This window comes from Scyliorhinus torazame, chromosome 18, assembly GCF_047496885.1.
Source record: "Scyliorhinus torazame isolate Kashiwa2021f chromosome 18, sScyTor2.1, whole genome shotgun sequence".
Classification (NCBI taxonomy): Eukaryota; Metazoa; Chordata; class Chondrichthyes; order Carcharhiniformes; family Scyliorhinidae; genus Scyliorhinus; species Scyliorhinus torazame.
In genome coordinates, this window is record NC_092724.1 from 140,471,840 (window position 1) to 140,494,402 (window position 22,563).

General features: G+C 46.5%; 1 protein-coding gene across 1 annotated transcript in view; it reads left to right on the forward strand.

Annotated features, from left to right (window-relative positions):
* Nucleotides 1-22,341, forward strand: part of cbx2 (chromobox homolog 2 (Drosophila Pc class)) — a 36,420-nt gene extending 14,079 nt beyond the window's left edge. The window contains exon 5 of the mRNA XM_072483482.1: nucleotides 18,195-22,341. Coding sequence (XP_072339583.1) covers nucleotides 18,195-19,655 — 1,461 coding nt within the window. The 3' untranslated portion in view covers nucleotides 19,656-22,341. The remainder of the gene's footprint in view (nucleotides 1-18,194) is intronic.
* Nucleotides 22,342-22,563: the final 222 nt, after the last annotated feature.

Consider the following 22,563-nt stretch of genomic DNA (forward strand, 5'->3'; position numbering starts at 1 on the left):
GCTTCCTTCCACATTAGCAATATCCTGCGCCGGGCTACTAGGGACGCAAAGGCCAAAACATCGGCCTCTCTCGCCTCCTGCACTCCCGGCTCTTGTGCAACCCCAAATATAGCCAACCCCCAGCTTGGTTCGACCCGGACCCCCACTACTTTTGAAAGCACCTTTGTCACCCCCATCCAAAACCCCCGTAGTGCCGAGCATGACCAAAACATATGGGTATGATTCGCTGGGCTTCTCGAGCACCTCGCACACCTATCCTCCACCCCAAAAAATTTACTGAGCCGCGCTCCAGTCATATGCGCCCTGTGTAATACCTTAAACTGAATCAGGCTTAGCCTGGCACACGAGGACGACGAGTTTACCCTGCTTAGGGCATCTGCCCACAGCCCCTCCTCGATCTCCTCCCCCAGCTCTTCTTCCCATTTCCATTTTAGTTCATCTACCATAGTCTCCCCTTCGTCCCTCATTTCTGACACCTTACCATCCCCCACCCATGTCTTTGAGATCACTCTGTCCTGCACCTCTTGTGTCGGGAGCTGCGGAAATTCCCTCACCTGTTGCCTCGCAAAAGCCCTCAGTTGCATATACCTGAATGCATTCCCTTGGGGCAACCCATATTTCTCGGTCAGCGCTCCCAGACTCGCGAACTTCCCATCCACAAATAGATCTTTCAGTTGCGTTATTCCTGCTCTTTGCCACATTCCATATCCCCCATCCATTCCCCCCGGGGCAAACCTATGGTTGTTTCTTATCGGGGACCCCCCCAAAGCTCCAGTCTTTCCCCTATGCCGTCTCCACTGTCCCCAAATCTTCAGTGTAGCTACCACCACCGGGCTTGTGGTGTAGTTCCTCGGTGAGAACGGCAATGGGGCTGTCACCATAGCCTGCAGGCTAGTCCCCCTACAGGACGCCCTCTCTAATCTCTTCCACGCCGCTCCCTCCTCCTCTCCCATCCACTTACTCACCATTGAAATATTAGCGGCCCAATAGTACTCACTTAGGCTCGGTAGTGCCAGCCCCCCCTATCCCTGCTACGCTGTAAGAATCCCTTCCTCACTCTCGGGGTCTTCCCGGCCCAAACAAAACCCATGATGCTCTTTTCAATCCTTTTAAAAAAAGCCTTCGTGATCACCACCGGGAGGCACTGAAACACAAAGAGGAATCTCGGGAGGACCACCATCTTAACCGCCTGCACCCTCCCTGCCATTGACAGGGCTACCATATCCCATCTCTTGAAATCTTCCTCCATCTGTTCCACCAACCGCGTTAAATTTAACCTGTGCAATGTGCCCCAATTCTTAGCTATCTGGATCCCCAGGTAACGAAAGTCTCTTGTTACCTTCCTCAACGGTAGGTCCTCTATTTCTCTACTCTGCTCCCCAGGGTGCACCACAAACAGCTCACTCTTCCCCATGTTCAATTTATACCCTGAAAAATCCCCAAACTCCCCAAGTATCCGCATTATTTCTGGCATCCCCTCCGCCGGATCCGCCACATATAGTAGCAAATCGTCCGCATACAAAGATACCCGGTGTTCTTCTCCTCCCCCAAGTACTCCCCTCCACTTCTTGGAACCCCTCAGCGCTATCGCCAGGGGCTCAATCGCCAGTGCAAACAGTAATGGGGACAGAGGGCATCCCTGCCTTGTCCCTCTATGGAGCCGAAAATATGCCGATCCCCGTCCATTCGTGACCACACTCGCCACTGGGGCCCAATACAATAGCTGCACCCATCTAACATACCACTCTCCAAAACCAAATCTCAATACCTCCCACAAATAATCCCATTCCACTCTATCAAATGCTTTCTCGGCATCCATCGCCACTACTATCTCTGTTTCACCCTCTGGTGGGGCCATCATCATTACCCCTAACAGCCTCCGTATATTCGTGTTCAGCTGTCTCCCCTTCACAAACCCAGTTTGGTCCTCGTGAACCACCCCCGGGACACATTCCTCTATTCTCATTGCCATTACCTTGGCCAGGACCTTGGCATCCACATTTAGGAGGGAAATTGGTCTGTAGGACCCGCATTGTAGCGGGTCCTTTTCCTTCTTTAAGAGAAGCGATATCGTTGCTTCAGACATAGTCGGGGGCAGTTGTCCCCTTTCCTTTGCCTCATTAAAGGTCCTCGTCAGTACCGGGGCGAGCAAGTCCAAATATTTTCTATAAAATTCGACTGGGAATCCGTCCGGTCCCGGGGCCTTTCCCGTCTGCATGCTCCTAATTCCTTTCACCACTTCTTCTACCTCGATCTGTGCTCCCAGTCCCACCCTTTCCTGCTCTTTCACCTTGGGAATTTCCAGCCGATCCAAAAAGTCCATCATTCTCTCCCTCCCATCCGGGGGTTGAGCTTTATATAATTTTTTATAAAATGTCTTGAACACTTCATTCACTCTCTCCGCTCCCCGCTCCATCTCTCCTTCCTCGTCCCTCACTCCCCCTATTTCCCTCGCTGCTCCCCTTTTCCTCAATTGGTGTGCCAGCAACCTGCTCGCCTTCTCCCCATATTCATACTGTACACCCTGTGCCTTCCTCCATTGTGCCTCTGCAGTGCCTGTAGTCAGCAAGTCAAATTCCACATGCAGCCTTTGCCTTTCCCTGTACAATCCCTCCTCCGGTGCTTCCGCATATTGTCTGTCCACCCTCAAAAGTTCTTGCAGCAACCGCTCCCATTCCTTACTCTCCTGCTTCCCTTTATGTGCCCTTATTGATATCAGCTCCCCCCTAACCACCGCCTTCAACGCCTCCCAGACCACTCCCACCTGGACCTCCCCATTGTCATTGAGTTCCAAGTACTTTTCAATACATCCCCTCACCCTTAGACACACACCCTCATCCGCCATTAGTCCCATGTCCATTCTCCAGGGTGGGCGCCCTCCTGTTTCCTCCCCTATCTCCAAGTCCACCCAGTGTGGGGCGTGATCCGAAATGGCTATAGCCGTATACTCCGTTCCCCTCACCTTCGGGATCAATGCCCTACCCAGCACGAAAAAGTCTATGCGCGAATAGACTTTATGGACATAGGAGAAAAACGAGAACTCCTTACTCCTAGGTCTACTGAATCTCCACGGGTCCACACCTCCCATCTGCTCCATAAAATCTTTAAGCACCTTGGCTGCTGCCGGCCTCCTTCCAGTCCTGGACTTCGACCTATCCAGCCCTGGTTCCAACACCGTGTTAAAGTCTCCCCCCATTATCAGCTTTCCCGTCTCTAGGTCCGGAATGCGTCCTAGCATCCGCCTCATAAAATTGGCATCATCCCAGTTCGGGGCATACACGTTTACCAAAACCACCGTCTCTCCCTGTAGTTTGCCACTCACCATCACGTATCTGCCCCCGTTATCCGCCACTATAGTCTTTGCCTCGAACATTACCCGCTTCCCCACTAATATAGCCACCCCCCTGTTTTTCGCATCTAGCCCCGAATGGAACACCTGCCCCACCCATCCTTTGCGCAGCCTAACCTGGTCTATCAATTTCAGGTGCGTTTCCTGTAACATAACCACATCTGCTTTAAGTTTCTTAAGGTGTGCGAGTACCCGTGCCCTTTTTATCGGCCCGTTGAGCCCTCTCACGTTCCACGTGATCAGCCGAGTTGGGGGGCTTCCCACCCCCCCCCCCCCCCCTTGCCGATTAGCCATCATCGTTTTCCAGCTTCTCACCCAGTTCCCACGCAGCTGTATCTCCCCCAGGCGGTGCCCCCCCGCCCATCCTCTCCCGTACCCGCTCCCCCCTTTCCCCAGCAGCAGCAACCCAGTAATTCCCCCCTCCCACCCCCCCCCCCCCGCTAGACCCCCCGCTAGCGTAATTACTCCCCCCATGTTGCTCCCAGAAGTCAGCAAACTCTGGCTGACCTCGGCTTCCCCCCGTGACCACGGCTCGCACCGTGCGACGCCCCCTCCTTCCTGCTTCTCTATTCCCGCCATAATTATCATAGCGCGGGAGCCAAGCCCGCGCTTCTCCCTTGGCCCCGCCCCCCATGGCCAACGCCCCATCTCCTCTCCCTCCCCACCTCCCCCCATCACCCCCTGTGGGAGAGAGAAAAGTTACCACACCGCAGGATTAGAACATAAAACCCCTCTTCGCCCCCCACATTCGCCCCACCACTTTGTCCAAACGTTCTTTTTAATAGTCCACTCATTCCAGTTTTTCTTCTACAATAAAAGTCCACGCTTCATCCGCCGTCTCAAAGTAGTGGTGCCTCCCTTGATATGTGACCCACAGTCTTGCCGGTTGCAGCATTCCAAATTTTATCTTCCTTTTATGAAGCACCGCCTTGGCCCGATTAAAGCTCGCCCTCCTTCTCGCCACCTCCGCACTCCAGTCTTGATAAACGCGGATCACCGCGTTCTCCCATTTACTGCTCCGAGTTTTCTTCGCCCATCTAAGGACCATTTCTCTATCCTTAAAACGGAGGAATCTCACCACTATGGCTCTGGGAGTTTCTCCTGCTCTCGGTCCTCGCGCCATAACTCGGTATGCTCCCTCCACCTCCAACGGACCCGCCGGGGCCTCCGCTCCCATTAACGAGTGCAGCATCGTGCTCACATATGCCCCGACGTCCGCACCCTCCACACCTTCAGGAAGACCAAGAATCCTCAGGTTGTTCCTCCTTGCGTTGTTTTCCAGTGCCTCCAACCTCTCCACACATCGTTTCTGATGTGCCTCCTGTATCTCCGTCTTCACCACCAGGCCCTGTATATCGTCCTCATTCTCGGCTGCCTTCGCCTTCACGACCCGAAGCTCCCGCTCCTGGGTCTTTTGTTCCTCCTTTAGCCCTTCAATCGCCTGTAGTATCGGGGCCAACAGCTCTTTCTTCATTTCCTTTTTTATCTCTTCCACGCAGCATTTCAAGAACTCTTGTTGTTCAGGGCCCCATGTGAAACTGCCACCTTCCGACGCCATCTTGGTTTTTGCTTGCCTTCCTTGCCACTGTTCCAAAGAATCCGCTGCAATCCGGCCACTTTCCTCTCCTTTTTCCATCCGTGTCCAGGGGGAATTCCCTTCTGGTTTACCGCACGGTGTTTTTAGCCGTTAAAATTGCCGTTGGGGCTCCTATCAAGAGCCCAAAAGTCCGTTCCACCGGGAGCTGCCGGAACGTGCGACTTAGCTGGTCATCGCCGCACCCGGAAGTCGACCTGATGGATTTCTAACGGTTTCTATTGCCATACCTCCTTTCATTTCTCCTCTTGATTACTCTGACCTCCCAAAAGCTTGCCCCCAAACATTAGCATTCATTGACTTGCTATTCTCCAGTTGCCATCCAAGACTTGCCTGCCTCTTAGATAAGTGTACAGCTTTCCTCTTTGCCTCTCGACATCCTCCAAAGGGCACGTCAAGACATTCTTTGGTCCGCCCTTATGAGCAGAAACCTACTTGCCTGCCGACCTCCCCAGTGCATGTGCTGGGGAGTAATCTCGCCAATCTCTTCCCCTCCAACCTCACACCTCCCAGTATTCACTCTGTGGAATGTTCTAATGGATGATCTATCAACACCCCTGTGCACATCTCCCTCTTTCCCACCCCAAATGCCGCTTCATGTGCTAAGATGCTGATTCAGCTGAACAAGGCCCTTGTCACCTCGTAAGTATATGGTGGTTATGGGTGATTGCATTGACATCATGGTCTTGAAGGAAATCTGCCCCAAGGGGTAATGTCATCTTCCTCCAAAATAAAGCTTCCATTCCTGGTTATACCTTCCACCACTCACCCTGCCCAAAATGTCAAGTGCAGCTCTTAACTCTCTACTCTGATGGCAATCTCCTTTTTAAGCATCTCATTTAGTTTCACTCCTCTCTTTTCATTTAATATTCTCATTCTCGACTGCCCACCCAAGTACCAGGGGAAATAAATTGGGATACCTTCACTACTTTTTTTCTCTGCACCGTGACTTATCATCTCCTGTGATTTCAATCCCCATCTTATTTTATCATGCATTTCTTCCTGTGAGTTCACTACCCCCTATTCTCCCCAAATCTCTCCTCTCATATAAACTCCCCAACCTGTCACACTATCCAGCTATCACACATGGCTTCTTTACTCCTGTCATGCCAATCATAGATGAGGCCAAGTCTGATCACTCCCTTCTATTGCTCTTCGCCCAAATTCCCAAAACGCCTCCCAACTTTGCTCCCTCTGTATCCACCACTAGAAAAACTTTCTTCCAATTCGTGTAACAAATGGGGTGGCATGGTGGCACAGTGGTTAGCACTGCTGCCTCACAACTCCAGGGACTCGGGTTTAATTCCGGCCTCGGGTGACTGTATGTGTGGAGTTTGCACGTTCTCCCTGTGTTTGCGTTTCCTCCGGGTGCTCTGGTTTCCCCTCAGTCCAAGATGTGAGGGTTAGGTGGGTTGGCCATGCTAAATTGCCGCTTAGTGTCCAAAGGGTTAAGAGGGGTTACTGGGTTATGAGGATGGGATGGAGGCATGGACTTGGGGTAGGGTGCGCTTTCCAAGAGCCGGTGCAGATTCGATGGGCCAAATGGCCTCCTACACTGTAAATTCTATGATTCTATGAAATGTACTTTCTAAATCTCAAGTGCCTTGGCTCCCCATTCACCATGCCCTTTCTGTAGCTACTGATCTGCTCCTCTGTACCCTCACCTCCAACTTTGCTGTTCTAGTCCCCATTACAATTATTATTCTTCCTCATCCTAGACATTACCCCAATATGAACCTAATTTCCACACCCTTAAATTCCAAAGGGTACAGATATGATGGACAAGTAGCTTAGCCATTCACCGTGAGGTCTTGCTGGTCTCCATAAAGCACCATCTCATGCTGCTCCAATCTTCCAAAACTGCTAACTATTCCAGAATCACCCTGGAATGCAAAAATAACACTTAAGATTATTTTCTCTACTGTAAACCAGCTTCATAAACTCTCCTTGTCTTCTCCACCTTGCCCTCCAAAAGTGTGCGAACTCCTCGACTTCTTTTTCACTGAGATTGAAATCAGTTGCTTCCCCACCTCCCCCTCACCCATTGGTCCAAACTTCTCAAAGGTTCCCTCGTCTTAGCTTTGAATTCACCTCTTTCTCCAGTTTCTCACCATCTCTTGTCATCTTGTTCATGAGATTCTCTTCCTGCGAGTCCACCATGTTCCCAATAAACTGCGATGCACCCCATTTCCCTTCCTGGCTCCCATGTTAGCTGATGATAATTATTGTTTTCCATGTACTCTACCCCATACTTGCCTTCATAGCCAGAGCATTATTTCTAATGACTTCTCTTCCCGCATCTTGAGATCTAACCTTGACCCTGAATTATAACAAAATGCTACCCCTCAGCAACATCATCCGCAAACGGTATCTGCATTCACATCTTATGCTGACAGCACCCAGTCTATTTCACCACCACCTCGCTTGACCCCTGCAGTGTCTCCAGCTTGTCATTTGCTTGTCCAATGTTTAGTACTGGATCAGCAGAAATCTCTCCAACAAAATATTGGGACGATTGAAGCACTTGTCTATGGTCCCTGCTACAAAGTCCATTTCTAAGCCACCTACTCCATCCATCTCCCTGTCAACTGACAGGTACAGGCCCAAACTGTTTACAGCCTTGGCATTACATTTGATCCCAAAAGCCGATTCCGACCGCCTATACAGGCCATCACGAGGACCACTTGGTTCCACCTCTGTAACATCACTCAACTCCGCAGCTGTCTCTGTTCAACTGCCACTGAAATCCTCACCCCAGCCATTGCAGCCTCTAGAATTGATTATTCCGAAGAACTCCTGACTGGCTTCCCACTTTCTACTCTCTGTAAACTTGACATTGTCCCAAAGATCTGCTGCTGTGCCCTAATTCCCGCCACCCAGTTCACCCCATTTCCCCTGTGCTCTCTGACCTACATTTGTCTCCCAGTTCAGCAGTGCCTCCAAGTTCTCAGCCCTTTTTTTCAAATCCCTTCATGCCCTTGCCCCTCCACATCTCCGTATTCTTCAGCCGACAGCCCTCGGCGTTATCTGCACAATTCTGACCTCTTGAACAATCCTGCTTTTAATCGCTAGACCATCAATGGACATGCCAAGCTCTGGAATTCCATTCTTCAACTTTGCTGTCTCTTTTCTCTCCTTTAAGGCACTCTTTAGCATTTACTTATTTGACCAAACTTTTGGTTATCTGCACTAATAGTTTTTGTGTCAAATAATACTCCACCTTGCGTTGATTTATTCTGCAACGGTGCCATTTAAGTGCAAGCTATCACTAAAGGGGTGGTGTAATACCAATTAAGTAGTAGGAATTTTTATTAAGTAGTAGGAATTTTGGATTTACTGCAAAGTTAGAAGTTGTGCACTGCAATCCTAAACCTCTTGCCTCCTTCATTTAAAATAAACCTGACTGAAACCTGCAGTTTTCAAATTGAAGAGTTATCGCTTTGTTTACTAAATGAAATACGATCTGTTTCCAATGTCAGCTTTGTGGAAATAGTCTGCTTAGGAAAGTGCTGTCAATTAATGTAGACTGGCAGTCCCATTTCAATACAAAGGAAATGCTGCGCTAGGATCCTCCCACAGTAAAGGCCCTGTTCTGGTGTTCGAAGATCCTGTTTCACAGAAACAAAACTAGTAGAATGGGTCCAGTGACCTGGTCAGGATCTGCCCCTCAACCGAAAACATTCTTTTCAATAAACTGGTTAATATGGCGTTGGACTGATTATTGTTTTGCGCGAATGCTGATATTTGGGAGCATGCTGGCTTAAAATGGTTGCTGATTTTCTCTACATAACAGCCGCTGCACTTTGCAAGTTAATTCAGTAAAGTGCTTTACAGTATTTCAATACGAAATGTACTGAACCTTGTGGTGTTTTCAGAGGTTGTTAAATGTTCATTAGTTAGAAATGCTAAGATTTGCAGATCAAAATGATTTGGGTTTTTTTTTTACAAACCTGATGGTGTGTAGTTTTTTTTTATAACAGCTCTAGAATACTCCGAATGAAGAAACTGCTGCAGGGATGTCTGCAAAATAGAGAGAGTTTCCATGGGAGTATTGCAAATGTTTCTTATAATCTCCTGTATGGTTCAGGAAAATGTAGTTCTGGATGTGCATACGATTACCTGAATTTTTGGTTCCTATTTCTTTTTTTAAATAACAATTTAGAGTACCCAATTCATTTTTTCTCCAATTAAGGAGCAATTTAGCGTGGCCAATTCACCTACCCTGCGCATCTTCGGGTTGTGGGGGTAAAACCCACGCAAACACGGGAAGAATGTGCAAACTCCACACGGACAGTGACCCAGAGCCGGGATCGAGCCCGGATCCTCGGTGAAGTGAGGCAGCAGTGCTAACCACTGCGCCACCGTGCTGCCATCAGATTACCTGAATTTAAAGGAATGCCATGTTTTTACACGGAAAATCATTGCCGCTCAAGCATTTTAACCACTGAAAAGAGAGAGGCCTGAATTTTCATACGATGGGGAGTCTTTCCGTTGCAGTGAAAATGCCAGGCCCGCCAGGAATTAGGTAGTCCCATCCCACCTTCAAACGTGGCATCTACCATTTTTTTATGGGGGTGGGAATGGGGCCTGGATCGGGATTTGTATGGGTGTTTCATCAAGCTAGCTGCCCATGTAAGTCAGCAGTTGTATCCACTTAAGTGGGATTTTGGTTTCACAAGTGTCTGAAATGTGATGTGCACAGAATGGGCCTGGCAGGAGCTATTCTTTGGATAGCTGGGGTACCCTACAGGTATCCCAGCGAAATTTGCTTTAAAGTTGTTTGAACTGCCCTAAAACGAGTAACAACTCATTGGAAACTTGGAGGGTAGGTCGGCTGGACTCCAAGGACAGTTATTTCTGATGACCTTGCACCCAGGAAGAACATTGCTTCAGAAGTGTGCATTGCGACTTCCAGCGATGTCATGTAGGAGCAAGATGCACATAAAGTGGTTCCCGGCTGGGCCTTTGTCTGTGATCCCTTTTACTCGACTTTTCAGTGGGTTTTGATGACCAAACACCTGCTATGAACTGTTCCTCAATGGAGTCATGTCGAAAACGTCGACAAAGAAGCTCGCCTCGAAGGAAAGTGAAGGAGGGAAGATGGCTAACGCGCTCATTATTTTAGACACATTGCTTGAGAAGTTTAGCAAGCAAATGAATTGGCAGTTCGAGCGGCATGGCAAGAAGAAAAAAGAATCCTTTAAAGCCATTGTCGAGAAAGCTTTGGGCCCAATTTAGGAGCAGTCGGTGAAGACCTCAAAAGTGGTTAAAGTGTAGGGTGAGATATGGAAGGGGGTGGAGGAGGCCCTGTCGCAGCACAAGGATTGGTTTGCCTCGTTGAAGGCGGAGTTGCTGATGGTGGCTGAAAGTGACTATCTGGAGAACCGGTCAAAGCAGTTCTACCTCGGGTTGATGGGATTGCAGGAGGGTCTGGAGGTTTCAAAGCCGACCCAGTACTTTTCGGAGATGTTTTCTCGGTTGGTGGAAGGGGATGAAGTGTTCTCCCCTCCGGAGTTGGACAGAGCTCATTGGGCAATCAGCCAGAAGCCAAGGCCTAATGAGCCACCCTGGCCAGTGTTTGTGTGTTGTGGGGGGGGGGGGGGGGGGGGGAAATGTGGCACCTGGCAGTCTGTGAGCCTGATTGGGTGCGGGGAGAGAAGAGAGAGTGCTAACAGTGTCCAGAGTATTTTCTTTGTTCCACCTTCGGGGTGGGGCTGGTGGCCATCTTAGGGGGGTCTGGGATCCGGGAATTTGGGAACGAACATTAAGTCATGGTGTCGATGGCTGACTTGAGGGGTGAGAAACCCCAGACCTAGTTGATCACCTGGAATGTGTGGGGCTTTGGGGGGCTGGTGAAGAGGGCAAAGATTTTTTTCTTATTTGAAAGGTTTGGGGGGCTAATGTGGTGTTCCTGCAGGGGCGACACCTGCGAGTGCAGGACCAGATCAGGTTGCGCAAGGCTTCGGTGAGCCAGGTTTTTCCCGCACATGTTCTGGTCCTGCCCTAAATTGGTGGGTTTCTGGGTGTGTTTTTTTCAACACCATATATCGGCAATTTTAAATGTGGAATTGGAGCCCTGCCCATTAGTGGTGATATTTAGGGTGTCCGACCAACCAAAATTGAGGACTGGGGTGATGGCGGATGCTGTGGCCTTTACCTCGTTGTTGGCTTAGCAATGGATTCTGCTGAGTTGGAGGCAGGTGACACCTCCCAATGCTGCCGCGTGGCAAGAGTTCTTGTACCTCGAGACAGTAAAGTTCACAGTGAAGGGACCGATTGACGGGCGGTCCCATCGTAGATAGCGACTAATTATATTGCATTTCAAGGATCGGGTTACTGTTGGCTGTTGAGGATAGTATATTCGGGGGGTGGGGGGAAGAGTTATAATTGTTGGCAGGATTTTGTTTTAATATGTTTGTTGAGGTTGTTGCTGCATGTGTTACTGTTTGATGTTTTTATGCATAAAATGTTAAAAATTTAATGAAATAGTTTCAAAAAACAAGTGTGCATTGCATGTTGAAGTATGAACATGGCACCTCATACATGGATGCCACAGAAGCCAGTCAACATGAGCAGCCAGTGGGCAGAAGGTCTGGAGGAAGAGGCAATGCCAGGAAGAAGGAGGCGGGCATTGCAACCAGGGGGTACTCTGTGGGAAGGGTGTACCAGACCTATAACATCATGCCTCAATGTGATGGAGAACCAATGTCAAGGACAATAGGTCAAGCCGTGAGGTGGTGACAGGTGCATGTTGCATGGTCCAGGAACAACTTGAGCCTCACTGTATTGACCCACATGGCCTACCAGTGGTTGTAAAGTAAACCATCTCAATTTTTATGAGGGTGAACTCTCTGCTATATTTCAGTCAGCAGCAGCACAGTTGGATTAAGACTAACTAATCCCTATTTCCTCATGTGGGGCATCACATTCATTTCTCTGTAGATTTGGCATCTTAAAAGAAGCAAAGAGCCATAGCCTTTGCCCAATTAGCAGGCTTTTTTGTACGTTTTCAGTGATTGCACCCATATTGCCATAAAAACAAAATTTGCACACTCCTGTCAACTGAAGGTCCTTCCACTCAATGTACAGATGGTTTGTGACCACTACATTCATGTGTGCATAGGGTGCCCTAGCAGCTGCCACAACTCCTTCATATTGAGAAGTTCCTAAAGTCCTCCACTATTCCAATCTGGGAGGGGGCCACCAGCACCTGTAAATAATTAGGTGTCAAACCATGTCCATAATGCTAAGACACTTTACATGCTGTAAACGGTGTAATGTGCCAGCAAACATGCAGATAAGGCATTGTAATGACAGCCAGAGCAAATGCGCAGTTAATTACAGTCCCGGAGTCCCAACACAAGTTAATTAACCAATAATTTATATAAAATTTGCAGAATCTTTGGCCCCTTGACTGCTCAAGTTAAACACAACTGTTTATTTATAACCGCACCAAAGTTGAAATACGCAATAATTATAACAGAATAAGTCAGCTAGTCTACTACTGCTCCCCCACCCCCCCCCCTTTCTTTTAACCGTCCCACCCTCTACCCAAATACAGAGGGGGAGGGGATGGGGAAATAGAAATTAAAATGAAATGAAAGACGAGTGTCCTTGCTTCTGATGTTGAGGGTGTCGCAGCAAGCTGTCCTCCCAGGATTTTGGGGGATCAAAGCCACCGGTGGACTGCTGGTAGAGATTCTGGCAGTAACATCCAGTCAGAACTCCCAGGCTGTAGGATTCTCTCTGGGGAGGGGACTCATTTTACCTTTTATTAACCTGCGCCTTTACTCAAATGATCCACCTCAGGCCTGTTTAATTCTCACTCGTTTCCAACTCCACCAGAATGACCAGCAGCCTTCTGAGTTCAGAACAGAGTTCCCCACATGTATTTTTGAAAGTGTTTTTAATCAACTATACCTGCCTTTAGCTTGTGGATGGACTGTATTTCCTTGCAGTTCAGCCTGGCTGTGGAGCGAGAAAGGCCTTTACTTTGGATCATCAGAAATAATCCATTAGATGAGAGAGAGATCAGGGCTGTGACCCTCCAGCTTCTGGTCAAAATGAATGTGAAGAGAAAACTCAATCCCATAGAGGAAGAAACATTCTAGAGAAAGCCCCGACCAATCAGCAGGGGCATTGACAAGGCCAGGCAATTCGAAACAGTCCATTGGCCAAAAGCCAAGTCCATCACGACGTGTCAGCGCTGATCTCTCTTTAATCTGCTGATCCGAAATATAAACAGCTCTTTGCAACCTGCCTTGCCCGGGGTCATAGGTCAGTCCTCCGTTTACCAGCCACAACAATTAATTAAAGGTGAAGTCCATCTTAAAAGCATAGGCACATTAATTGTCCGTGCACAAAAATTGAAATAGCAGAATTAACAGAAATTAAAAGGAAAAAAACAAGGGACAAACTGGGATTGACAGGAGGATCCTTGCAGCTTATTGTGCAGAATGAGCCCACAACTGTGCAGCAACTTGCACACCATCCGTTCCAACCAGTGGTCCAGTTTCTGAGGTGCGTGCCAAATGCGACGCTCCAGTCTTCCGTGAACCTCTGCTTCCATGACTTAGGGCATCCTCTGCCACCTGGAACGTCAGATGCTGCCAAAGTAGTGGGCACAGCAGGCGAGCAATATTCCCTGGAATGTACATAACATTGAGGTGCGATGTCTACACCTAGGCTAATATGTGACACTGCCGTGTGAATGAGTAACTTGCAACCAGCAAGCAAGTTTTTCAGTTGCACCTGATGCCCAGCATCTGTTCGTGGACTCTGATCACTGTCTTTAAGGGAGAGTCAGTGAAGGAAGGGAAGTGCTTTTTGAGCACTGGATTCTTATATCATAAACCAGAGAAAGACAAAGCCCCTCAAATACAGTCAACCGTTCTATTGGAGTTCTTCAGCATACAAACACACACACACACACATAGATTACTTGATGCAAATATATTCAAAATGTTCTCTGATGTGCACCATAATTTTCTTGGCCCGTTCGTCGTGGATGCAAATTCCAGTATGGACGCTGCCTCTCCCAAGAGGGCCATGACTCAATCTGTGCTGGTGTGATCTATCTCCCTCCCCCTTTGCCAGCAACATGCTGGGTGTGAATCTGATTAATTTGAATGCGTTGTAATATTCAAAAATATTAATACCATTGCACCTTCCCCATCTCCATGGCCTTCTAATTCAGTTATTTTCAAACCCAGGGTTGCGAGTCGCGGGTGAGTCGCGGGCCATGTGTTGCGGCATTCCCGATCGCAGGAAGAATTGCTCAAATGCGCAACCAGCATTTAAAAAGGCCGGCTGTGACCTGCTTTCAGAATGCAGGCTGTTCCGTGCATGTGCGCCCCCTCAGCAATGCGCAGTCCCAGAGCCCAGCGGAGCAGAACGGCTCCTCTTGACGCCAGCACGCTAACCCAGGAGCAGATTTTTTAAAAATCGCTGGAGTCTTCCTGCCTGAAGTGGCAGCAGAGAGCACATCCCATGTCCTGAACAATGATGTCACGTGCTCTGGGCACGCGGAAGCGATTCCTCCATTTTTCAGCTGCCAGCAGAGCTGGTGCGAGCTCCTGAGGGCTTCTGGTGAACAACCCAAGAAGAAGAAGCTGGAAACGGGAAGAAAGCAGCATAAAGATGATTACTTGAGGTGTGGATTATTGATTGTGCCACTGCAAATCTGGATTCAAAGTTCATGTAGTTATACGCAAGGAAGCACTGGCAAATGAAAGCTTAAAACCCTCAAACCTTCAAAGTCATTTTCAGACTAAAATGGCGAGTTCGAGACAAAACCTCTTTATTTTTTTCAACGGACGCCGTGAGATCTTACATCATTAACTGACGTCATTATCAGAAATGTAACATTGAATAATAAAGCAAGTGAGGTTGTGAGGACCAAGCAGGCTCACCTGTCACATTAAAGGTAAGTGAAAATGGTGGGTCGCGAAGATTGGGCAGCGTGAGTCGCAAAGGTCGGCTGGTGTGGGTCACACGATGGGGACCCACTCAAACTGTGTGGGTGCTGTTGCTCTCTATCTTTATTATAACCACAGTGTGTGAGCGTACCCTGTAGATTGGACAAATGACCACACAAGTATTCGGTTCAATCACAGTTTATTTATTGGACACAAGGTAAGTTATATACTTAAGTAATCACGTGTTCATGCACACATAGACTATAGCTATCAGTTTAAATGACCTTGATTTAACTTCCAAATGACCAGCTCGGTGCAGGGTGGATATGGCCTTATCTGTTTCCTCAAGTATGGCGGCTGGAACTCGGCTGGGTCGTCTGTGCTGAATGGTCATCCTTCGGTAGATGTCGCGGGTCCTTGAACTTGACTGATGTTAGGAGCTGAGCTGAGATTGGTGGTCAGGAGCCGGTCCAACAGAAACAGAGTGTGGGTTGCACAGTGCCTTTTAACCAGCTTGAGTTTTTCCTGCCCCTTTTGTGGGTGGTTTCTGGGTCACTGTCAATCAATTCCTATTTCTGGGTCACATCCAATCAGGGGCTGCCACATCACTTTTGGGGTGGGCATTCATTGGCCAATCCTGGGAGGGCTCCGAGCAGGAGCTTGGTGCTGTTCAGTCTGAAAGATAATATGATGGACCTGATGGTCCCATTGTTACTTTAATCGCCTTGAATGGTCCATTTGCACGTGTGAATTCCTGCATCCTCTCACCTGCCGTTTGCAAATATACAAGCTGCAGCTTGTCTGTGTCCCAAGCCTGACCACAATTCCCATCATTCTTTGCAGGCGGACATTTTAGATGGCCGCAGTGCATTGTGATAGGTGGGTGACAAGATGGATGGGGTAATGACCATCGCACTGTTCATTATTCATCCACGGAGTCTTCCCAGCTAACTGTATGACTGCAGAATATCTGGACCATGTAGTGGTGGCAAGGCATAGCCATCTTCATAGCTGTGACTTGTGTATCCCCTCTGATTCAGGGTCACTTACCATTTGGACAACATTTACAGAGCTCCCACTCACCTGACGTCTCCTCCAAGGCACAGGGACTTCATCATGGCTGACCAACCTCTCCAATAGGCCATGAGGGCCAACTTTCTGTCTGCGCCCGAGTCCCCCAACCCGTGCCAGGCCTTCCTCTGGCCCCTCATTACTTCCAGGGGTTGCCTGCACTGACTGCTAATATAGCCTGCCCCCTCAGACCAAAAAGCTGATGTTCACTCAAGACGTTTTTAGAAGTCCGGTTTCCAGAGCCGAGAATTCTCATGACTCTATGCACCCAACATGCAGGCAAAAATCGAGGGCCAACTTTCTCGGGAGCACTAGCTTGGGAAACCTAGGATTGGGTTTCTGCCTATTCTGATAATGTGCCACATGACCCAAGATAGCTGATGCTATCTACATCATAGCACATATTAAATATGGTATTGGGTGGTCCTTTTATACAAATATCTATTTGTGAAATAGATTTGCCAATCTAGAAAAGTATACTCAGCATGATACAGAAAACGCACAGCATAGTCAGTTAACCTCTTTAAAATGAGTATTGGAAATGACTAAACTAGGTTAATCCATCTGGAGCAGGAAAATCAAAAGGTTGAGAGAAGAAATACAGAAAAGGAGGCAGCAATGGATGTTATTTATTACAGCTTTGGCAAATGGATCACAATTGCAGTACCCCTTGCTATTTCTCCAGTGAAAGAGTAACAAAACTGCTGCATCCAGATTCTGCTAAGTTAACACCAGGTAATGTTAACCACCTCCAAACATTCTGTTTTTTTTAAAAAGCTAGAACTGTGAAGGAAATGTCAGTTTCAGAAATGTGACAGCAAGAATTTATACCTGGTCATTCTGTCAGAAACCCTATTGTATTATTATTACAGAGCCTAATTTAACACAGCTGGTACCTTGAGGGAATCAGTGACATCTAGAGCATAATCTAGATGACTGATCACATTAGCTGCTTGGTTTTACAAGAAAATTGAATCATTTGTGAATAAAATTACATGTTAAAGCTCAGTCCTTCGATCTCCAAAGAATGATTGGAAAAGAGGCAGACAAGTCTTTACCCGTGTTTGGTACTTTTGCTTGCTATCATTTGTAGGCAGGAGTCCTCCATTCTCAATTGAGAATATTTAGTTGTTGAATTTGAAAGGCAAAAGTGCTAGTTAGATGCTTTTGGCAAGAGAGTTTGAAAATGAGGTTCTCTTTACATTTAAATGTTTGCTCTGCACTGCTACCTGCATCATGTCTCATCTTCCAGCTGAGTAACCAGGCAGGAAACCTGCTTGTTCACTTCTGCATGTTCCTGTCTGTCACTAATTATTAATGAAGGTATTCCTAGACCGTGCCCATGGGTGACTTGACACTTGTTCTTCCTGTGCCCCGACAACCCAGCCAAAATGAGCTGATGCTATAGGTAGTTTTTACATCCATATTACACAATACATTGTAAATGGTTAGGCATTAAAAGGGATTTTAGCTGTTGGTTAGCTGGCCATCAGAGTGGACGGACTGATTACCCAGTCTCTGGCAGCAAGAGGAACGGTCCTGTTCACAGACCTGTATCTCTCTGCTCTGAACCAGTGCTATTTCCTGGCGGCCAGTAAGGTAGGTCCTGAGTTGTCTTTGCCATAAATTGATTTGGCAATAAGACGAAGATCTATAGATTGTTTACACTCGCTCTTGCAGCAAGAGCATCTGTTAAAAGGTGCCAAAACAGGAATGCTGGAAATGTTCACATTAGCAGAGAGCAAACCAGCAGATGCTTCGTAATAATCTTTATTATTGTCATCACAAATTGGCTTCCATTAACACTGCAATGAAGTTACTGTGAAAAGCCCCTACTCTCCACATTCCGGCGCCTGTTCGGGTCCACTGAGGGAGAATTCAGAATGTCCAATTCACCTAACAAGCATGCCTTTTGGGACTTGTGGGAGGAAACCGGAGCACCCGGAGGAAACCCATACAGACACTGGGAGAACATGCAGAATCTGCACAGACAGCGACCCAAGTGGGAATCGAACCTGGGACCCTGGTCCTGTGAAGCAACAGTGCAAACCAATGTGCTACCATGCCGCCCTTTAGATGTGAATCCAGAATGTTCTGGGTTTTCATGAGCTCAATTAGCCTGTAGATTCCAAATATACTGAGTGTTTGTAGTATTTGCTGCTTTTGTTTCATATTTTCAGCATCTTGTCATTTACACTTTATTTTTATTTTTGTTTGTAGAATTTTCCAGGGACACTTAATTTGTGTTTTTTTTTTTGCTTAGGAACAAGAAACTCCTCTTTCATCAAAGTCGAGCAGTTCTTCTGAAGAGGACGACGATGATGATGACGAAGAGGAGGAGGACGAGGAGAGTGATGATCAAACCCAGACTACATCCCGGAACAATGAACGGCGGGAGGAATCTGACCATATCCCTCAAAAACGGATACAGACTGAGATCAGCCAAGCCAAAACTGATCTGAAAGACACTGGCAAAAAGAAACGCAGCAGCAAAGTTATCTGCAGTGAACTTCGAAAGAATATAAAAGTCAAACCAGGAAAAGCTTTAAAAACATCTGGAAATGATACAAGTGGTGACTCTGGAACAGATGAATCAACAAAAGAGAAGCTGGAAAAACCAGAGGGATCTTTGAAAGAGAAAGTGGGCTCAGAAAAGAGCACTTTGGAACCTTTGAGCATATCTACTGGGATGCTAAATTCGGGTATTTTCAATTCGTCAAAATCCAATAATTCCAGGTCTGCCTTGCAAACAGCAAATCGTACAGGATCTGGCCAGCACTCTTCCAGCTTGCATCCTGCCAGTCCAATGGCACTGAATAAATCTGCCTCTGAAATGCAGCCTGGGAATACAACAGTGCTAAATCCGCAAGGAGTGAATGAGAAAAATAAGGTCGGATTAACTAAGAATCCTGGAAACGCTAGAAACTCTGGAGAGTTGTGTAAATCGGACTGCGACTCAAAGGCGTTGAATATTCCTGGAGCAATAAAAAACAATTCCAGTGTTTGTAGTTCAGCCATTTCAAATTCCCAGAGTGCGAACAGTCCGAGCCAAAGCCTACTCGGCCGTAATTTACCAGCACCAAATACTCAGAACGCTGTTAATTCAGGGTTAAATTCGCATGCCTTAAATCTGCAGAGTGCCAACAAGATGGGGCTGAGTTCAAAAAACGTAACTAGTCCATCAGGTTTGACTTCAAAGAACATTAACAACAATTTGCCATTTGTGATTTCCAGGAGTGTCGGGACTTCAGGACTGAATTCGACTGAATTGAACTCTCATGCTGTTGTTTCCAATAAAGTATTAAATTCACAGGCTGCCAATAGCCAGGCATCGTGTGAGAGTAGTGGAAAAGATGGTGGTGAGAAAGAGAATCAGATAAAAATGGATAAGGAGACGACAAATTCTTCAGTCCCTCATTCTGACAATCAAATCCGAGACGGTGACAAAAAGGATGTTACCTCCGAGATATCCAAACAGAGCAACAATGTGCCAACAGAGCTGAGCACGGGCGAGGAGACGCTGAGTTCAGACTCTGATCATGACTCTTCATTTTCGAGCATGGTTCCGAACCCATCCATTTCGGTTCAGACAAACCAAGACTGGAAACCCACCCGCAGTTTGATTGAGCATGTGTTTGTCACTGATGTAACTGCCAACTTGGTGACGGTGACAGTGAAGGAGAGTCCGACTAGCGTGGGCTTTTTCAACATCCGACATTGTTAGAGTTAGTAGTTGAAACACAAACTCTTAGTCACCGACTGTTAATTTTCCATAGCAATCCGTTTTGATCTTGGCCTTTTTGACCCGTACTTTGCAGCTATAAGCACCGTTTACAATGATGCACAAATTACCGTTTCTTCCACTTTGAACAAAAGCGTGCTTTAAGTAGAAAGTAACCCCTTTTGAATTGGCTGCTTTTGCCAGATTTGTGCTGCCATTCGCCAGTCCCAACTCATGAAACCTTTATTTTGTAGTGTGTATTACATGAACTGATTCTGATTGAGTACCTGCAGAATAATAATCCCATTTGACTGTCCGTTTTTATAAAATGAAAGTTAAAGAATGAAAAACATGAACAAATAAATAATTTGTATTGATGCCAGGAGCAGTAAGAGCCTGGAGAGACCAGCCATGATGGAAGGGTTATGTTTGTGATATATTCTAGGTGTTTAGTCAGTGCATGAAACTTTAAAGTATAGAAGGAAAGGTGACCAGGGAGGAATAGTATAACTTGTTGCTGAAACAATTTATGATTTATATTAGTCAGGAAATGGAAGAAAGTTACTGCCCAGAATCAAGTGCACATGCCCTTTTCAGCAGAAAAAGGACCCAGTATTGACCCAAGTTGTGGAAATTCTGGGTCGCTGAGAGATTACACTATATCCAGCCAGTAGAAATTCACACCACACCCATAATTATTTGTTTCAATTGCGTTGATTAAAATTAATATTCCATAGGGGCACAGTATAGAAAGTGAACAAACTAATGCTATTTGATCATCTAGATCTTTGATCCTTGTACAATGGAAGCTCCTTGAAATACCTCCATGGTGACCAGAATGTGTTGTTCAACAATTTGATGAGGAAAGCTGTACAGAGCGTGCATTTATTTTGGTTAACTGAGCCCATTACACTGGTTAATGGGCACAATTTTAATCCAGGCTGCTATTCTGTTATAGAAACAGAATGACCTTGAGGCCACCAGCAGTGTGTTAAATTACAAGATGTAATTTTGAGCTTGTTTTGTTGAGCAACAGAGTTCCGGAACTAGGTTATAGGATAGAACAAAATCCTAAACTTTAATTTTTTGGGAAGATATTTAATCCCCTGTGGATTCAAGTATCTTTTCAAATTTCTCTCAGTCCTATTTGAAATCATCAGGTTTTTAGAACCTAACCAATCACTACTATCTATTTATGTCCCCTTTTGTTATTCTTTTCAAACCCGGTGGTCTCCCACATTGTTAGATTCAGCAATGCCAGCCATAGCTCAGCAGATTAGAACTCTCACCTCCTGAGACAGAAGGCTGTGGGTTCATGTCCAGAGACTTGAACACACAGGCCAGGTTGACATTCCCCATGTCGCACTGTCACAGGTGCTTTCTTTCAAATGAGCCATTTAAATGTTTTTTAAAACACCAGAAGCTGTAGGGAGCGGGGGGGGGGTGCAATTAATTCAGATGATGCAGAATCACAGCAATAGCGCAAGTTCAATCCCCATACAACCTGTGGCCTGCCTCTTCACCTTGACCCATCCTTGCAGAGTGGTGCTTCTTAAGCTATACATAAACAATTCTCTCTCTCTCTCTCTAATGGGGAGAGAGATGTCTGTGGTCCGTTGTGGACTATGGCTAATTACCTAATTACGTATTGGATTCATTGTGGAATCAAACGAATAGCTGGAATTTTGGCCAACAAAGCTTTAACCCATGACTCTGGTGGTGCAGAGTACACCTGAGCAGGGGTAGTATTTGCCTGTTCTTCACACGCAAGTTGGGTTATGGTTAATCTGTGTCCCTCATCTCTCCCACTTGATCCCCTTGCCTAATATGTCAATCTCCATATTAAAATTCAATTGATCCATCATTTTTGGAGGAGAGAATTCCTCACCACTCCTGAATGGTCTCACTCTTAATTTTAATTGTGCCCCTTGTTCTGGATTCCTCCAGCAGAGGAAATTTACTCTATTAGAGTTTACTCCATTGAATCCCATTATCATTTTAAATACCTCAATTAGGTTGCCTAACACGGCTTCATAATTTAACTATTTAAAGACCCACTATCAATCGGGTGATTCTACACTATTATTTTCACCACCTCCAGTCCCTCCAATATTATGAGCCCTGAACTGAATGTAGTATTTCTGATGGGGTCTGACCCAAGTCTCTGAGCAGCTGAAGGACAAGTTCCTCCCCTTCAATCTTCATCTCAAGAGGATTGGAAAACAAACATGTGATTATCCTTTTTGATCATTATTTGTAGCTGCACCAGCCAAGTTCGTAACCTAATTAACAGGCTGGCTGGTGGCATAAAAGTCGTGAAATGTCATTTTAAAATTAAATAGCTCATTGTCTAATAAATAGATAACTGCCCATATGGATGATGTGCTGGATAGTGATTGGTGGTTGTGAAACCATATTTGAGAAAGGAATTAATCTCTTGGAGGGGTGGAGGGAGGGAAGGATAAAAATATGGGGGGGCGGGGGGGAGAGAAACTAACTTTTTATTATTAAGGTATTGAATAGCTGTAGATTTAACCTTTAGGCTAACTCTCAGCATTAGGTTCAGCATTAACTTAATTTTTATAAAATTAAAATGTGTATCGAAGTGCTACTGTGAATTTGTTTTTGTACTCGAGTTTTCTTTTCTCAAAGGAGCAGAAAGTTGTTAAATAAAAATTTCAAACTACAATGAAGTCATTATTTTGGAAAACTATAACACTTGTGATACCTCTTTTTTTTTTTTTTCTCGTCAACCCCCCCCCCCCCCCCCCCCCCCCCCCAAGCCAAAAAAGACAGGACTGCTTACGCTGCTTTATTCTCGGGGTGTAGTTTTCACTGGAATCCCTGCATCCAGCAGCTCTGTCCATGTGTGTGTTTAGCTTCACCATGCCATTAGCTGCCAAGGCTATAA